We start from the raw sequence: 19906 nt of genomic DNA, 5'->3' as shown, positions 1-19906 counted from the left end.
GTGGTAAGTACCTCAGCTAGTGAAAGCAACTTACTGGAAAATCTCATTTATAATCAGATATGTTTTTATTAGGCTTTTATCCTGCTCTCCTGACATATGTTCCACTCAGAAAATAGCAGTCTTTAAAAAAGCATCATTTGAACAGAACTGCTAAAATTACTTTCAAAAATAATTCTAAAGATTGGTTACCAGTCACCCATCACCACATTGAAAATCTTTCTGGTTTGTAATTTATCTGCAAGGCATCTTTTATTTGTAAAATGAGAAATCACCATTTCTGTGTACATTTTAATCATGGATTTTTTTGCAAATTTATGTATCTATACATGTACTTATGTATACATATTTTTTATCTATCTATTCATCTAACTCCTTCGAATCTACTAAAAGTCCATAAACTTCAGGTGTTACTGCTGAGGTGGCAAATCATCACTATAACTCTCCTCAGTTTCTTTCTTTCTTTCTTTTTTTTTTTTTAAGACAGAGTTTCACTCTTGTTGCCTAGGCTGAAGTGCAATGGCGAAATCTCGGCTCACCACAACCTCCGCCTCCCAGGTTCAAGAGATTCTCCTGCCTCAGCCTGCCGAGTAGCTGGAATTACAGGTATGCACCACCACGCCCAACTAATTTTGTATTTTTAGTAGAGATGGGGGTTTTTCCATGTTGGTCAGGCTGGTCTTGAACTCCTGACCTCAGGTGATCTACCTGCCTTGTTCTCCCAAAGTGCTGGGATTACAGGCATGAGCCACTGTGCCCGGCCCGTAACTCTCCTCAATTTTAACTCCAGAGTTGTCAAGCAGGGGTTGCAGGGTGTGCAGATGTGTGGATGGGGTTAGTTGGTGCTTTTGGTCTTCTTACAGCTTGCTCAACAGGCAAATCATACATCTGCAATTAATTGTTACATGCAGATTCTAGAGAGATTTCTGGACTTTTTTTTGCATACAAATATTGGAGGAGAATAGAAAATTAATATACAGATGTTAACTCCAGTTATTACGACTAAAGAAAAAAGTGTTCTATTTAATTTTGAAGTGAATTTTCTCCCTGCTTTAGACTAGCACTGATAATACAAGGGCCCACCAAGAACCTGAGTGAAATGACCTATTTGATGCTGTGCTGTTGTTGATGGCGCAAATAAAACTGGCAAAATGCAGGAAGTAGAAAGATAAGGATTACTCTAGATGTTGAAAATGGCGGAAGATTAGAGACCACAGGGCCCTAGCAGTCAGTTCAGTCAAACCACAATCACCAGGCAAAGAAACTGTGTAAGCCATGACTTGACGGGGCGCACTCCAGCTGCTCCTGCATTCACTTTGACACAGCCCTTCGCTGCTGGGTGTTGCTGCCCTCTCTCTTCACCACTGGGCTCTGAGTGCCTGAAGGTAAGAGCCATGTCCTATCTGCTTGTACATTCCCAGCAATTAGCACAGTGCCTGGCACAGAGAAACCATTAAGAAGTGCTAGTTGGATACATTTCTCATTTTTTAGTCAGTTGTGATATCATGTGGATGGGGATATGGAATGAGTATATGGAAAAATGCCTTGAAATATGTCAAGAAATACCAAAATACTTCCTGCATCAACCTACTACAGAGGCTGCTGTCCTAATGTTATAATAATATATAATTTTAATTAGTTAAGTCATCAGGCTCTGTTAAAATATAATAATGTTTGGGATAGAGTAATGGCTTAAGTTCTACCAGTTATTAACACCTTATTACTATCAGTTTGCTTTCATCCTTTCCAATATGGGGTTGGTTGACTGCAGGCAACTGTGGAAGTTGAGAACACTGAACACAGTTGGCTTTTAATAAATATTTGTTGAATGATGAATGAATGTCTGCCTAGCAGTAGAAACATTTGTTGAGTTCCCACTGTAATTTTTTAAAATGAATTGTCTAGATATTAATCTAATTTTTAAAAGAATGGCCAAACTATCACATTGAACAATTTAAAATAGTTTAGTGCATTTTTCTGTCATCATTAGATGCTTTTGAGAAATGCTATTCACTGCATCCCTCTGGAAAGACAAATACAAAGAAACCATCAGACTGGGCATTTTCCATAATTGCTCTAGATGTTGAAAATGGCGGAAGATTAGAGACCACAGGGCCCTAGCAGTCAGTTCAGTCAAACCACAATCGCAAAGAGAAGTGGCAAATTTTCAATTAGAAGATAAGTCTGATTACTTTAGGAAACCAATCTTAAAAGCATCGAGCACCCAAGTGGATTTATAATATCTGAATTATTGGAAAATTATTGGCTTAAATCATGGTCTGAGGCTTTGTGTCATGGAGAACTGATCACAGACAACTTAGTGACTTTGGACAAATTACTCAACCTCTTTAAGCCCAGTTTTCCCTATTTATCAGATGGGGCTAATAATATCTACTTTGCACATTGATATGATAATTCAGTATCAAAAAGTTATTTTGAGAACTCATTATGTCAGGCAGTGTGTCAGGTTTTGTGGGTTCCAAGAGTGAGCTGAAGAGTAAGGTGTCTGCGTTCATGGAGCTTCCATTTCAGTGCTGATACAGGAAGATACTGTAATGCCTAGAATGGTGCTGGGCATGGAGCAGGCACCTAGAGGATGAGATATAGTGTTATGTAATCACAGCCTGTTGAGGATCAATGCTAAACTGTTTATTGCTACCCAATAGCAACAACCCCTGTGACTGTATTAAAGCTAAAGAATTTTCAACCCCTGGTGCACCAGCTTAGCTCAACTGCACACAAGAAGCCTCTAATTGCAGTCTTAGCCCCACCAGATTGAGTACTGCACACCACTGACCTGGAGCCTCCACACCCACCCTGCACTCCCAGTGGTGGGGCCTGGCATTAGTTGAATTGCTAACACTTAGCATGCTGACATGAAGTGTGTTTGGAACTAGCTTTAGACATTTACAGCCTCAAATTTCTGATGTTTCTAATGCCCAAATATTTCCTGGATTGGCCCCAGTTTCCCCTTGAGTACTCTCGGACTATTATATAACTGCAGAGTAACTAAGAACATTTTGGAGTCTAACTACTTGGTTCAAATTCCAGATGTACTATTTAATATTGTGAGCAATTTACTGAATCACTCCAAACCTCACTTTCCTCATGTGTAGTGTGGGGTTAATGCGAAAAGAAAAAACAGCTCAGAGCAGTCTGAGCTCCTTGCAGGCCCAGAGAGTCATGAGTATGGGACTTCAGTCACGCTCCCCACTCCCCTAACCCATGCTTGGGGGCCACTGTTGAAAGTCATTTTGTTTCTGACTAGCTGCCTCACCCACTATCTTCATGTTCCTAGAATTTGTGATACAAGAGACAATGTAACAAAGCCAATCAATAGCTTATGTTATATTAATGTAAATTCTTGGTAAACAATGCAGGAATTGTCTTTTCTTTCCTTTTGAAAATCCACTTGTAGCTGCTGCTAACTGGACTGTATATTCAGGGCAACTTGAATCCATGCTCCTGGCTTGCAGTCCTCAATCTTGGCCCAAATAAACTCCCTACTTATATTAATTTTGCCACAGCTTCTTTCTTTTAGGTTGACATTAATAATAGTACCTATTTTAATAGGACTGCTTTCACTGTTGAATGGCATAACGTATATATAAAGGTCCTAAGTAAGCACTCAAAAAATATTAGTTGTTGTTTTTATTATTAATAGTGGAAGGTACATAGGTCATCTTTGTAGATATACATGCAGATAAATAGTACGGGACATTTGTACCATCCCTTTGAAGTTATAACATTTGTAATTTTAGATCTCTCTGCCCACTCCAACAAGCATCATCTTTTATGGTGCATATTTTATTAAGTTTTCTGGCTGAGTGATTCCTTTTTTTATAAGGTACTTTACATTGTCAAAGCTCTTTCATAAAATTAATCTCTTTTCACTGCCACAAGGATCCTAGGAGATTAGAATGGATGATATACCTATACCCCTGTTGCTGACAAGGAAACTGAGGCAAAGAGAGATCCGACTCTCAAAGCTGGTGAAATTACTACTTAACTATCAAAGCCTTATTCACTGCAGGGACTCAGAAACAGGCACAGAAATCGGTTTCAGAAAGTCACTCAGCAGTAACTGGAAAGCGTTTTCAGTGAGTTGGAAAATCAGAATGAATCATTAACCCCAGGCTCAGGTTGTGAAACTCAGAAATTCACATTAAGGATTTTGTTTGTTTTTGTATTTTAATCTTGTGAATTCTGCTTTCACATGCCATTTGAATGACACACACTCCCAAGGACACACAAGGTCTTTAGGAATTAAAGTCATAAGTTTTTGTGGATGTTTTAAGAGCCTTTCCACATTTCCGTGAATCTTATATATTTTTTTCCTTTTAGAGCATGGCAAGAAATCTTGCCTCCAGGAATGAGTCAGAAACTCGTCTCCAAAAGGCAGGGCTCTACCCTGCCCAGCCTGGCCCTTTCCTAGAGTGACTTTCTCCCTCTAGGAGAGGAAAGCAGTGAGCTTCTTTTTTGGTTTCTTCAACTGTATTATGAATTTTGAGTTGAGTAGTCAGGGCAGAAGAACCAACAATAATCCAGACTTCCAGAAACTAGTTGTATGGGGGGCCTCATATCCTCTTGGCCCACCCACCCCTCTCCTGCCATTGCTGCTACACGCAGTGCCTCAGCGGTCCTGCGGATCACATACTTTCTGTCCTGGCACTGCTCTGGCTTCATGTGTGGGACCGGGGATGAGATGGCTGCAGGAATGCCCAGTCATCAGGCACACACAACCTGGAAGTACATGAGAGTTAACATCCCACAGATCGACATTTCATTGATGAGGATGGTGGGTGGTGGATAATTTTGAAGTGCAAAGTATGAGACTTTTCAAATGGTCCCTGCAGGATCAAGACTGGTTGACCATAGTGGTGAACAACAAAGAAATGTGGCCTTCCTTTCACTGGCTTCCCTCCTTCCCCATTTCACTCTCCCAGCCCCTCACTCTTATTCTTGGTGTCATTTCCAAAACTAAACTACGTGAATGCAAGCCTTTATCTCCAACTTTGCTTTGGGAGAGGACACGGGGACCCCAAGCTGGTGTTTAAACTGATTACAGAACACCTGGAAAGGGTCAACATTATCACATAATATATCCCCAATTAAAATGACAATTCTTTCTTGATTCTTCCATTAGAGAGGGGACCATGGTGATTGAAGAAAAAGCCCTGAAAGAGGAAGTGTGGGTTCCAGTTTTACCAGTAATGAGTTATGTGACCTAAGCTATGCTATTTAACCATTTGGACCTCTGTGCCTGATCAGCAAAAAAGGAGATGAATTGGATTGCATCATTTCTATGATCCTTCGGATTCCACAATTGCACATTTATTAAATAAAAACTTCTGGGTGACAGTTTGTAGTAGCTGCTTTCCCCCTCATTATAACCCTAGGAATTGTTCTGACTAAAAATATGGCAATATTTGAATGCCTTTAGACAGCCAAGTGAATCAATCCTCTGAAAGTCTAGATTAGAGAATGGGCAGCTATTTAGAACCTCAAAAAACAATAACGCTGACGAAAAGAGAACAAGCCAGCTTCTCTGGGAGTCAGCAAACATTAGCAGGGGCTGCAGCATTAAGATAAGAACAGAGTAATGAGAAAACGAGTTGCAACCAACTTCGTTGACTGCATGCCAGCGGTCACTCAGTGATTCGTCAAATCCCTAACAGGGCTTGATAAATGGGCTCTGAGTGTTGAGGGTTTTTTTCTCTCTCTTTAGAAGTTACTTGGAAACATGGCTTGGGAGAATGCTTCTACTTTGAGAAAAATAACACAAGATCCTGCAAGTGTCAGGGACAGGCAATAAAACATTAAAAGGATACAGACTTTCCATAAATCCCAAATCAAGGAGCATTAATCCAGAAAACAGATGAAAGATCATGACATTTAAGTCAACCAAAGGGCCACAAAACATGAAAAATAAATAGGTTATAAAGCAAATGAGGTTGTAGATGTCACCATTTCTAAGACATGACATAGGTACTGTTATCTCTATTTTATACTTGAAAGAAAGGCTCAGAGAAATAAATAATTTATCTGGTGACACACAGCTAATTAGTGGCAGAGCTGGGATTTTAATTTTTAAGTATATATTTTAAACTAATTAAAAGTTATATTTATCAAAGTAATACATGAACATAGTTAACAAATCAAATAGTACTAAAATAGATATAATGAAATATAGCAGTGTTTTCCACTTTGCTGGCTTTTGTCCTTGACCTGTGTTCCTAGTGCTTTCATTTCATTTTTTCATTTTGGCTACCATGTTCTTAATTTTCGTAAGTGCTTTCTTTTTCATAGTTGCTCCTATTGTTATTTTTAAAAAGCATCCTGTTCTTGTTTCATGGATGCAATATCTTAGCTCTCTGACAATACCAACACCAGTTTTTAGCTTTTTTTGTTTTCTTCCTCTCCCTGTTTTCTCTGAATTTCATTTTTTTTTCTGTTTGTTTTGGCCTCTGTCTTTCATATCGGATGCTAATGAAATGTTCTGTGATTCTTGCTTTTCCGCGTGTAATAGTAAGGCATTAAAAAGCTAAATAGGAGCTGTGTGTTGTGGGGAGGGGTACAGTTGCTAGATAAAATAACTTGAGTTTCAGATAAAAAATAATTATTTTTAAAATTTTGTATCGATACATAATATTTATGTGTATTTACTGGGTACATATGGCATTTTGTTACATGCACAGAATGTGCCATGATCAAGTCAGGGTATTTAGGATATCCGTCACCTTGAATATTTATCATTTCTATTTGTTAGGAACATTTCAAGTCCTCTCTTGTAGCTATTCTGAAATATACAAAAAATAATTTTTAGTATAAATATGTCCCAGATGTTTCATGGGACATCTATCTATTCTAAAAAGCGATTTATTGTTTATCTGAAATTTAAATGTAACTGGACTTTCTGTACTTCTGCTTGCTAAATCTAACAACCCTGGGTGTGTGGCTTATAGACTCCTAGCTTCTAAGTGCTTGGCTATGGACTATAGGTTTTCAATCCAGAGACTGGTTCCATTTAACTTAATCCCTTCTTCTGAGCACTGTATCTCATTCCCACCCTGTACTTCTCCTCAGTTCAGAGCTCTTCATTTTATTTCTCCAGAGGATAAATTTCTGGCCTTCTAAAGGTAGAATAAAGGGAGTGACCTGGCTGTGTTAGCAGAGGACTTACTGGGTACTGAGCATTCTATAGAGTGACTTCCTAGCAATCTCTTTGAGCTTTTAGTGTCTTAAGCTTTGAACATCCCTTACAATTGAACCTAATTCTAACTGATGCAATGCCACAGTGCTTTTCAAAGGGAGTCATTTCAAAGCGAGTGACACAAGACTTCCTAGAAGAAGTGATAGAAGAGAGCGATCCTAAAGTATGGTCAGTCAGGAAGATGGGGAGTGGAGGAACAGGATTCCATGTGGAAATGGTGATACAGTGAGGGCACAGGGAACGTTACATATGGTGTTCCAAAGGGTGCTGCGTAGACTAGTCTGGTTGACGTAGACCAGTCATGTAGGGGAGAAGTGGAAGGTAAGAATGAAAAAAGGTTGGGGGCAGATTATAGAGGGTCTTGAAAGTCAAACCAAGTTTAGAACTTACTTTGAAAGCAATGAGGACACTGAAGGTTTTTGAGATGGAAGTTGGAGATACAGGTCTACGGTGTGAGGGAGGGTTACAGCGAAGAATTTCAGAGTCTTCTACACACAGGTCATAACATAAATAGAGGTAACATAGAAATGAGGCCAGGAGAGTGATCTGAGTAGAGAAAGAAGAACATGGTCCAAGAGCTCATTCACAGGAGCAAGGAGAAAAGAAACCTGCCAAGGATCTAGAAAAGAAGAGAGAAAGGCAGCTGGAGATTGGGGAAGCAAGGAGAGTAGAAATTGATAATAACCCATTAAACCTTCAGATATCTCAAAGCAGATGGTAACTATCAGAAATGAGTACAGGCCATTGAATTTGAGGAGAGAAATGTCTTTGGTGACCTCTGAGAGTACAATTTTGATAGAGTGCGGAGATGGACTCTGCTCTTCATGGTGTAAATGGTTGTTAGGAAAATAGAGGTACTAAATGTGCTCTGTTTATTTAAAAAGGTAGACAGTAAAAGAAAGGTAAATAGAAAAGCAATTAAAGATCTCCAAGGGGTCAAATGAAATAATTTTTTTAAGGGAGTGACATGGTTTAGTCTTTAAGATAAGAGAAAACAGTGCAAATGAGTGGTGGAAGACATTTCCAGGCTGCTAAAAGAGGTGGCACCTGTTAAAGCAGGTCCCACTGAAAATGGGAGGGTGCAATTTCCAGCTCAGAGAAAGGCCCGAACTTTGGTGAAAAGGTGAGAAAGCTCTTCTAAGAAAGAGATAGAAAAGAATCAAGGAATGAACTGTTGGATTGCTAGTTAATTTTCCGTCACTGAATATTTTTCATCTTCATTATCAATGCCATTATACAGCTGACCAGAAATTAACAGTCCTAAATAGCAATATTAGTTATATCTAAGATAAAAATGGCCATCACTTAGTTTCAGAGTTGTGTGTCAAACAAGGCTCATAAAACAGAAGAAAAATAGAAATCTTGTGAATATAGCCTTCCTTGATTCTCTTGGCTTATATACACCACTTTAATGGACTTCATTTATATGAGAGAGAAACAACAACAAAAAATTTAGCTCATTTACACATTGCTATCAATGCTAGAATAACCAGGTAACCTCTAGTGTAGAACTGGAGATTAATTACCGGATGGAACTTTAGATATCCATTGGTCAAACAGATCAAATGCCAATACCTACTCAAAGTACAGCGTGAGGTCTGTTGCCAATATTGACTGCTTCAAAAGCTGCATAAGGTCACTATATTCCTTGGAGGACAGGTTAGCAAAGATATTGTGACCCTGTAATGAGAAAGTAAGAAGTCACAAAGGACATTAAGTCTGTGGTTATTGATTACATGTTTTTCCTCTATTAAAAAAAGTCTGGGAACATTAAAAAATCACTTTTTAAAAAGCAAAGTGAAATTTTGCATAAATATAAACAGATTCCCGGCAAACATAGCTTAGCCAGAATGCACAGTCATTTTTGAGAAAGTCTAACAAGGGACACTTTGTTATGTACTTAGTCTCAAAGGGAAAATCTGAAATTGTTGGAACTTATCTTACTGTGAATATGTTGTGGCCACAATTCCATCTGACTACCCATTTCCTATGGAATTACTTAGAGAAGGAGTTTGTGAAACATTTGGAAACATTTCTCCCCCTAAAATAAATGCCATTTTCACTACCAGTAAAGGTTTAGGCTGGCATTTTGGGAACATGTGCTATGGCAACAAATGAGTTTAAGAAAAATAAAAAGCCATTAGAACAGTGGTTCTCCACTGGGGGCGATTTCGACAATGGGGAACTTCAGCAAGGTCTAGTGATACTTCTGATTGTCACACTGGCTGGAGTGCCACTGGCATCTAGCAGTAGTGGCCAGGGATGCTGCTACACATCCATGATGCACAGGAGACCCCCACAACAAAGATTTACCTGGCCCAACATATCACTGCTGCTGAAGCAGAGGAACCCTGCCTCCCACCATTAAGGTGCACTTTGATGAAGTGTGTGGCAGGCTAAATTCAGGATGGTCAATATGAATAATTACTGAATAGCTAGGATGTATAAGACATTGTTCTTGGCACAGTGGGACTCTAAAATGACATTTACCTAAGTAAAGTTGGGATGACATCTTTATCTTCATACCTTTGACAGGTACCCTTGTTTTCATCAACATTTGTGTTAGCTACACTTAGGCTAAAACATTTGTCTTTAGTAAAGTGAAAAACCCGTACAGACCAACAATTCACTTAGTTTGTTTTAAAGTCAGGACTTTTCATTTTCAGGTTTTCTTAGTGTGAAATATGAACTCATGAGCATATGGCCTGGGAACTGGACCAGTTTTAAATCTCGTGTTGAGAGCCAGAAGATGCTGGAGAAGGAAAGTGGTGGAATAACTGCCCGAGAATGAACCACTCTCCAATGAGAGGTAAATTAATTATTTCAGGGAACTGGGATATCAATTAGTAAATTATCTCTTACCAGGCACCAGATGATAATCTGTTTCCCCGAGTTAATTTATTTCATTGGGTGAACCTGCCACTCCTTAAAGACTAGAGTATATTGGTTCTACCTGGGACCAGGTCCAATATTAATAATAATTTTCAAATGAGCTCTTCAGATCCTTAATTCAGTCATTAAGAAGAAGACAAATAACAAAAGGAATGCTGCACCATAATTCTGCCCAGGTTTTTTTGCCTGTGCATTCCCAATGGTCAATCACAGGCAAGTGTTCTGGGGCCAGGGAAAAATTGGTAGGAAGCTATGGAAAAGCAGTCACATGGGTCCAGTCACACACCCAGAATCTCCCAAAGAAACACAGCCTTTCAGAGCAAGTTACAGTAAAAGTTAACATTGAGATATGGAGAAATCTGGTCTGAATTTGAGGATGTGGATTATTTTATGAGGATGTGCATTTTATTACAATCATGCATCACATAACAGTGGGGTACATTCCAAGAAATACATTGTTAGGTGACTGCCTCATTGTGTGAACACCATAGAGTGCACTTACACAAAACTAGATGGTACAGCCTACTCCATACCCAGGCCGTATGCAATAGCCTGTTGCTCCTAGGCTATACACCCATATGTCATGTTACTGCCTGTAATACTGTGGGCAACTGTAACACAATGGTTGGTATTTGTATATCTAAACCTATTTAAACATGAAAAGGTACAGTAAAAATACTGTATTATAATTTCATGGGACCCCTGTCATACCAATGTGGTCTCTTGTTGACCAAAACATGTTGCATGTGACTGTACTTTGAAGGATATATAATCACTAATGCCATTTATAGCTAAGAGTGACAGTGCTAGCCAGATCAGCTTTAATTTTTTTAAAAAGTTAATTTGCAATCAGTATATTGTTTATATGCAAATTAGTCTTCTACAGTGTCTTAACGTTTTGGTCCCTGAAGTAGATTTGAGTCTCCCTGAAATACTGCGTCTATTCTTTGTTTAGGGAGGTGGTGAGTGTGGTGTTAATGGAAAGACATACAGATGTGGAGGAAGAAAGTTCTGGGCAAACTTCCTCAAGCCATCTAACTTCTCTGCACCAGAGCTCATTTGGAAAGTGGAACAATAATAGCACCTGCATTTCTGCCTTTCCGATGGGCAGGACCACAGGGGACTGGAGGCAGTGCTGGGACAGTGCATGGTTCCGTCACTGATAGTCTCTGTTCTTCATAGGGAGCCCCAGGGTGAAGGACGGCCAATGTGTTTTGTTTGCATGAACACAAATTCTGAGTGAGTGGGGTTTGTTTCCCTGAGAAAACCTGATATCCTGTTTATAATACTTGTTATTACAAAGGTGGTGGTTTGTCAGAGGTGTATACTCACCACCTTTACCAGTACAGAAAAGATAGTTTGAACCAAAGTTCTTCCATAGTTCTCAGCTAAGGCACTGCTTTTGGAGGACAATTCCATAGCCACAGAGGCCAGGATGCTGGCTTCTGCCAGTTACTGAGAGCCTAACTCTTGGTGTTTCATTCCCAACTGAAAACATATCATTTCTAGCAGGTTTTCCCTTTTGCAGCCTGCATTCAGGTTCCGGACTGCCGACTCTCCTTTATGGGGTCGAAGGCCTCCATGATATTGCAAAAGACATGCTTTCTCAAGATACGCTGGAGGAAAAAACCTCCATATTTAATGATGCCATTCCAGCGAAGCAGGGCCTTAATGATGATAATAATAATAATTAATGGCACAGCTAGAGAACTGACAAATAATGGGGAACAGATGATCCCTTCCTGGCCTCAAAAAAAAAAAAAAAAAAAAAAAAAAGTCTGTACGCTTGCAGAAAATTAAACAGATCCTTTCCTGGCAATTTAAAACTCAGATGCCGCAGCCAGAGTCAGTTAGTGGTTTCTGTTTTTCTCTGCAGAGGGCTAAAAGTATAAATTTCCAACTACTTCTAACTCCTGCATTGCCACATGAAGCAAAATCAGGCATATGGCATTAGCCCTGGGTCTTAAGTTTAGCTGCAGTTCTCACTTCCTAACTGGTCCCACCAGCAATTTTAAGTTCTTTTAAGTTGTATAGTTTCTCAACTGTGCTAATAAAATGTAACTTTCTCCCCCTGTTTTTGCTTCTACCATCTCTTAAAATGACTGAGCGTTTCACCAAATGGGAATGTTGGGCTGCTCACTATTTGGATCAAGTTGTCTCCTTAGTGCTCTGTATTCTTTGAGGAAGGTCAGGTCATGCTCTGGTGACAAGCAGTCTGTATCTGTTACCCTGCTAAGTGAATCTGAAAAGCCTCCTAACCAATAATGAAATCCAAGTGAATCAGCTCAGGAAGACTCTGCAAGGTCCTGCTCAGGCATCTAAAAGAACAGAAAAAGCCACTAAGGCCCATTAAGTTGACTTAGAAATGATTTTCCCACTTCTTTGTATCTACCTGTGGCACCACAAAAAAAGAGAGGGAGGAAACAAAGAGTTGTTTGGTTTCCGTTAAGGAAAGAAGCAGAACATCAGGTCTGTACCTCACTTTGAAGGATCATCACAGCGTGGTTGAAATGGTGATGCTCCAAGGTAGCAGAGGTTCCATAGAGTTGGGCCAGGGCGGAACCGCTCCTGAAAGAGGACAGAGGGTGAGTGAGCAGGGCCTATCAATGGTTCCCCACACCAGCTTTTGGATCAAACTGCTTTTCTTGCTTTTGGCGAAGGACCATGAGCAGACACATTCTCGGGTAACTGCTTTTGTAGTTCATTCATCTATGAAAGAAATCATCTGTGAAAGAAACTTCCTAATACATAGAACTTTCTATGTATCAGGCTAGATGCTGCAAATGATATTCGATGAATTTGACACAGTCTCTGTCCCTAAGAAATTTACAGACTAGTAAGAAAGATGAGATGAGATAATAAGTAAAAATAATGCACATAAAACAATGCAAATACTAATCAGTGTAGAAATGTGCTCCAGGTCCAATCAAAGTGCTATGGATGTTCTGAGGAAAAAAAGACATAATTTCTGGCTCTGGGGATCAGGGAACGCTTCATGAACTAAACCTTCTGTGACTTCTGAGTGTTCAGAACAACTGTCTTATACAAAGCATATTTGACCTTCCGTAGGAGAAGACCTTGTGAATATTCTGCAGAGTGCATTTTATCTACTCTACGTGAAAGGCTGACAGCCTTCTACTATGGCCTCCCAGTCCGCAGTCACGCTATGATATCTCAGTGTGGAACTCCAAAAAGTTATCTGGATTTGGAGTGAAATCTCAGCTCTTCCTCCAAGTAGTAGCTTCAGACGGTTACTTGGCCTTTTTAAGAGTCAGTTTCTTTCTCTCTAAGATTATATTACCTACCTAACCTGTTATTTATGAGAACAATAAAATATTTGAAAATGCCTATTACAGTTCCCAGCATGTAGTAGATTGTAGTCTATATTAAGTATTAATCAATAATTAAAACACATGACTATTTCCATTTTAAATTAATAAAATACTCATTGATACTTAAAGGGATTACTTTGAGTTATCTGTAAATTTCATTTATGTAGAACAACCCATTCCTTAACAATATCAGTTCTGCAAAGTGTTCATTACTTGGGAGTCTGAGGCAGGAGAAGTGCTCGAAACTGGGAAGCAGAGGTTGCAGTGAGCTGCGATCATCCCATTGCACTCCAGCCTGGGGAACAGAGCGAGACTCCATCTCAAAAAAAAAAAGAAAAAAAGAAAAAAAAAGTTCAAAACGTTTATTTCCAACTCTGTTTAAGAAATGGGAGTTAGAACATCTTAACAATCAAGAGACATCCCAGAGAGGCCCACAGTGTAAAAGGCAGCCGTGGGACTCAGGTTAAAGATCCATCTAGATCATTCTGTTCTTTCTCGCTTATTGCAGGGGGCTTCAACATTGAAAGGGCAATCTGGCCTTAACTTGGAAATGCTGGAGATTGACTGCACACAATCTGTCCTGCTAGTGAGAGAAGTAAGGACTGCATCTAAGTGCAGCATGAAAACTTTTGGTCCCAAGCTTTCCTCCAACTTCAGTGGGAGGCAGCCCAAAAGCACCATCGGTTCAAGGGTAAAGGGACCTGCAATTCTTGGAAAGACTCTCCCAATTCTTCTCCCAACATGTGGTCAGCTCTTCCAGCAGGATTAGGTTCAGTAGGAATTATTGAATATAATATAGTGTAAAATATAGGAATTATTATTATTCTTAGTAAGGTGCTTAGTAAGGAGGGTATTAGATTTTAATCATGTATGTGTTATTTCTTGAAATCTTGCCTTAATTTATATTATTTAATAAGTGAAAATTTGCTAGGCGAATCTTAGTGATAAATTAATATTTAATGTAAGTTACTATTTGTCTTACGTAGAGTTCATTTCTCTGAAGTTACATGTTTCAAAACGTATGCTACGTGCCTTTGTCTTGGCTGTTGAAATTCTGCAATGCCTTATGTGCATATCACATCCTAGAGCCTGGCGTAGAGTAAGTGCTTTAAAAAATACTGGTTGCTTGTCTAATCAGCTTACACTAGTTACTATGTCGAGAGACTACAGTCCAAGTTGGGAGGTTGATAATAAGTGTGTTAGCATATTTTATAACACTAATATTATTATTAATAATAAAAGCCACCATTAGTAAGTATCTACCATGCACTGGTCTATATATTAACAGCTTAATACATTAGAGCATTTATTCCTGACAATGACCATGATATAAGTATTATTTTCTCATTTACACATGAGGAAAACAGGGCTCAGAGAAGTTAAGTAACTTTTCCAAGGTCACACAGCTCGCTTGTACCAGTTCCAGATTTGAATCCAAGTTTTTAAGTTTCTTGTTACATAATGAAAATGATAATTATAGCATACATTTCTGATATTTGATTCTCCATTTTTACTAAGCTGGTTGTTATCAATGAAAGAAGATTTCAAAATCTAATTCAGAATTCTATTAGTATCATTGCTAACCACAGGTTGACTCATGTGATCATTCCTATGAATCAGCCATGCTCACATGCACCTCACTTACTAGTGTGAATCTTTTGTACAAGATACAAAATGTTATCTCTTCCCTTATTAGTGTTGGATTAACAGACTGCACAAAAGTTGCATCAGCTAGATGATCAGAAGTCACTCTGTATGTTCTTTGTTTCCGTGAATAAGGAGATGTTTTCTCCTTTAAGGGGGTGGGGATGGGGACAACGACAACACCTTTTAACAAATACACCATGGCTTCTGAAGCACTGCTCCTTTCTTTGCATAGGATGGAGGCCTCTCCCCCATATCCATATGCTTCCGATCTGGTGTGTTCTATCTCCCAGTATTTGTGCAAAGGCAGCCACTGTCTATGGTTTGAGCATCTTCCTCATCAGATTCCCTCTTGGTTCCCTTCTGTAATTCCATCTTACATTCTGCCCAGCCTCACACGATACTGATTCAATCACAAAGAATAGGTAGATTTTGCCACTGAACCAGATTAATGCCATGAAAGTGTGGGGAGGCTTTGTTATTCGTTCATTCATCTGCCATTCATTCAACCAATAAGCATTGATAACTATTTTTACGTTAGGTCCCAGGCATGTGGAGTACAAAGAGAAATAAGACATGTTCTGACCTTCAGGAAGCTCACAATCCCCTATAATTATGTCAGGAATTTTTCTCTGATCAACCTTGCACTAAAAATTCTCACTTTTCTGCAAGCAAGGTGCCATCTTAGCCCTCAGAGAATGGAGCATGGTACTAACTCAACTTTGAGGGGTTTTTTAAAAGTAAAGTCATCTAAGCAAGAATACTTCCATTTCCAAATGGATCCCTTATTTACACTATCAGATTTGGTCCCTGGCAGGTTTTCTAGACTGCCAAACCCCTCAGTGCCTTTTGTCTCAGGCCAAGGCCTATTAGGAATGCTGCCTGTATCTGCTGGTACACACTGGGAACTTCCTGGGACCACCAAGAGCCAAGTCTACAGTTTTTAAATAAGGTGGCAAAAAAAAAAAAAAAAAAACCCATATCTGTGAAGATAAGCTTTATCAAGAAGTATTCTACAGAATACTAGTTCTTCTGAATGTTAAATGGCATTAAGAGAAGAAGTAAAAAGGGTTCCACGGCCAAATAAATTTGGAAAATGCTGGCTTTAAAAAGTGGATCTGTTTATTTATGATAAGGATTTTCTAGAGGCGGCACATATGTGAAAATGCATTGTGATTTTGTGGGAGGGGAAATAATAAGCAGCATTATCTGCTTTAATTGGATCGTGAAACCTTTTTTTTTTTTTTTTTTTTTTTTTTTTTTTTTTTTTTTGATGAAATCCTTGCAAACCTGTCGCCCCAGGCTGGAGTGCAATGGCAACGGTCCTCAGCTTACCGCACCCTCCAGCTTCCCTGGCTCAAGTGATTTCTCCCTGCCCTCAGCCTCCCAAGTAGCTGGGATTACAGGCATGCACCACCACGCCTGGCTAATTTTTTGTATCTTTTAGTAAAGAGGCAAAGATTTCCACCAAATGTTGGCCGGGCTTGGTCTCAAACCCCTGACTTAGAGATCCGCCCTGCCTCGGCCTCCTAAAGTGATGGGATTACAGGTGTGGGCCACTGCGCCCGGCTGGTTGAAACCATTTTTAAGAGGTCAATGTCTCTCAACATAATATACATCCACTTATAAAGGTATGCTTCTACTTTCTCCATAAAAAATTGAAAAAAAAAAAAAAACCCCTGAGATCAAATCGCATAGGAAAAAATTGACTTTAACAGCACACCTCATTTTTAATTGTCTGTGCTAAGTTAATCCATAGAGTGTCTTCGGGGCACACATCCTTTAAAGTTTGTGGAAAATACAATTTTTAAACGGATGGGCTCAAGCCTGGTAATCCCAAGCACTTTGGGAGGCCGAGATGGGCCGGATCACGAGGTCAGGAGATCGAGACCATCCTGGCTAACACAGTGAACCCCCCGTCTCTACTAAAAAATACAAAAAACTAAAGCTGGGCGAGGTGGCGGAACGCCTGTAAGTCCCAGCTAACTCCGGAGGCCTGAGGCAGAAGAATGGGGTAAACCCAGGAGGCAGAGCTTGCAAGTGAGCTGAGATCCGGAGCCCCACTCACTCCAGGCCCTGGGGTGACCAGAGGAGAAACACCGTCTCAAAAAAAAAAAAAAAAAAAAAAAAAAAAAAAAGCTTTTATATATGTAGGGTGTATGAAGAGAGTAAAAGAAGAGAATCCAAATTTCATAGGTACAAATACCTTTATACATGCAAGTATTCACGATGTGCATTACTGATTAGGTCATCTTGACATACTAAAGTTTTTCATTTTGGATTGGCAGCTGAATGAGGAGAAACTTATTAAAAAGAAAAGTCAAGGTGGAAATTTCCCTACAGGCATTTGGTACTTTGCACAGGCACCAAAAATGTGTGCAAATGTAAATGTACCTTCATAACTTTCCTAGATATGCATATTCTTTGAAAAAGAGACTGAATGGCAGTGTGCAGCTGTGACTTAAAGGAAACTTGAAAAAGGAAAACTATGAAAGGTAATTAGGAAATTGAGAGTTGTTGGGAGGTGGTGAGGAATGGGATTAGGCTGTCATGGCAGATTAATGTGCCCCAGTATTTCACTTCTGGGACCTGGCCGAAAGTGGCAAGATGGGTTTTCATTCCCAAGAAATGAGTAGAAGAGATTATGCTAGAAATGAATAGAAGAAGTCTCCTAGGAGAATATACTACAAAGCTGCTTGGTACTGATATTTAATCATCAGGGGCAGCTGTAATAGAGAGAAGGATGAGTGGGGAACGCTGTCCCTAGAGAAAACAGGGGAGAGGTGTGAACAGAGCAATTTCAAAGCACTGTGGTATTGCTGCCCTCTCTACCTATTGATCATTCATTGCACGCACTCCAATACTTAAAAATTAAGAACAAAATATGAAAATGCGAAGGTTCACTTATCAGAAAGGCTAAGAGAATAAATCAAATTGTGCTCTAACGAAAGCCACACTTTTTATTGTAGAGGTATTTTGCATTTTATATAGTAATTTGTCCCTTGCTAAATGTCTCCTGTTTTTTTATAGCCTTATATATGAAAAAAAGGTAGCATATACTTTGCTGCATAATAATTGGTGCATTTAAATCCCATTTTCAAATCACTTGAAAGACTAGAATTAGACTGGGAGCACTTTAAGAGAAGGGATGTTTGCTATATCTCTTTATTTCTCCCACAATGCCTAGTATAGTACCTTGAATATAGAAAGTACTCACTGGGAAATAAAAAGCAAGAAAAGAAGATAGGTTTCTTGCAAGGGATTTTCTAAACAATGGCACCCTCAATGAATAAATCTCATTCTAATCAATAAAAAGGGAGTTCCTTGACCATGATGCTAAAAAGTCTCTTTCAGCATTCATTGTCAAGGGAAATCTTAACGGAGGTTGGGCAATGGTGGCATTAAGTGTCCTAAGTGCAAAAGTGACTCCATAAAGTAGGTGCAGTGCTCCTGACATCCCATGAGCTGATAAACTGTGTACAAGTTAATTGTCTTGAGAAAACGCATCACACTACCTTGGAATAGGCAGATTTGATCATGTGATGTAAGGATGCAAACAACTCTCTGAAATCTAGTACTAGTGACTCATATGTGTGAATGCTGTTCAGTCTTATACAAGCAACCTGAGATTTGGGGACCTCAGTTTTTGTTTTTTTGTAAAATTGAGGCACTGCAAAACATGACTAGTAAGCTTTAGTCTGGTTTTATAATTTTTATGGCTTCATGTCTGAACTGTTGGATGTCAAAATGTATTTTCGTTCAAGAGCTCACATATTTGGCAAGGTAACCAATAAACTGGAAGCTCAACAACTCAAAATAGATGTCACAAAGTCATGGACCAGAGTGTGACACAGTGGTTAAAGAATGGCTTCTGAAAACAGACAGCCCTGGTCCAGGCTCCACTCTACCACATGAACGGATTTGGGAAAGTTTACTTACCTTCCTGAGGCTCAGTTCCTCCTGTAAAATGGAGACAAAAATATCAACTCTACAAAGTTGATGTCAGTAAGGGCTTAAGACACAGTAAACAATAAATAAAATGTAGTTCTCATTGTCTCAGGAAGTGGTAGTTGCAAAGAACAGAAATGGAGTACAACCAGCTTCACTAAAAGGAAGGCTGATTGAATGATACCAGGAACTCTGAAGCCCAATTATCACAAGCATGGCTGGGTCTCCTAGAAATAGGAACAAGGCTGGAGAGAGCCAGGGATCAAGCCTGGCTTTTCTCTGTCTTTCTCTCAGGTTACACAGTCTATCTGTTCTGCTTCTCTTTGAATATCAGCTCCATCCTTCTCTCCTCTTTGTAGACTGGTTTTCTTGTTTCTTGCATCTGCTTGGTATGTGGTCATCATAGCTTTCCCCAAATGGCAGCCTCAGCTCCCAAATCTACATGAGCCTGCAGCTTGGATCCCTGCAGCTAACTGTCTTAATATTACGGTAATCCAACTCCAAATTCCTGTGAGATAAAATCTGATTGGTCCAGCTTTGATTAGGTGTGCACTCTTGGTCCCAACAGCTAAGGTATCAACTAGCAAGAAGACAGCCTCTGTTGGTGCCATACATCAGCTCTTTCTCTGGGGAGGGGCCATTGGTATCTGAGTATAAGTATTGTGCACTTCACTCTTGGAAGGACCCAAAAGGCTCTCACTCTTGTTTTACAGACACAATTCTAATACAGTTATCCCATCTTTCTGCATAAGTGGTAGAGTGGTAGCGGGCTGGAGAGAGTGTGCTAGAGGGAGATACACTGACAATGATACCATTGGCCTGGGGGAAAGAGGAATCCTAAAAAAGTAATGCAGTGCAGACACAAGAACTCCAAACAAGG

General features: G+C 39.5%; 1 protein-coding gene and 1 long non-coding RNA gene across 3 annotated transcripts in view; one reads left to right on the top strand and one right to left on the bottom strand.

Moving 5' to 3' along the window:
- Positions 1 to 19906, bottom strand: part of PDE11A (phosphodiesterase 11A) — a 466948-nt gene that overhangs the window by 64338 nt on the left and 382704 nt on the right. For both annotated transcript variants that reach the window (XM_017868289.1, XM_017868290.1), the window contains 2 exons: positions 12580 to 12670; positions 8790 to 8890 (listed from right to left, as the gene is read on the bottom strand). In XM_017868289.1, coding sequence (XP_017723778.1) covers positions 8790 to 8890; positions 12580 to 12670 — 192 coding nt within the window. The remainder of the gene's footprint in view (positions 1 to 8789; positions 8891 to 12579; positions 12671 to 19906) is intronic.
- On the top strand, positions 563 to 13444 carry LOC108527130 (uncharacterized). The gene is made up of 3 exons (XR_001884700.1): positions 563 to 603; positions 9877 to 10019; positions 13172 to 13444. It is a non-coding gene; the product is annotated as an uncharacterized LOC108527130 (long non-coding RNA).

This window comes from Rhinopithecus bieti, unplaced genomic scaffold (genome assembly GCF_001698545.2).
Source record: "Rhinopithecus bieti isolate Rb0 unplaced genomic scaffold, ASM169854v2 scaffold_3062, whole genome shotgun sequence".
In the NCBI taxonomy this organism is placed as follows: Eukaryota; Metazoa; Chordata; class Mammalia; order Primates; family Cercopithecidae; genus Rhinopithecus; species Rhinopithecus bieti.
Note: the sequence above shows the minus strand (reverse complement) of the source record. Positions and strands in the feature narration are given on the sequence as shown.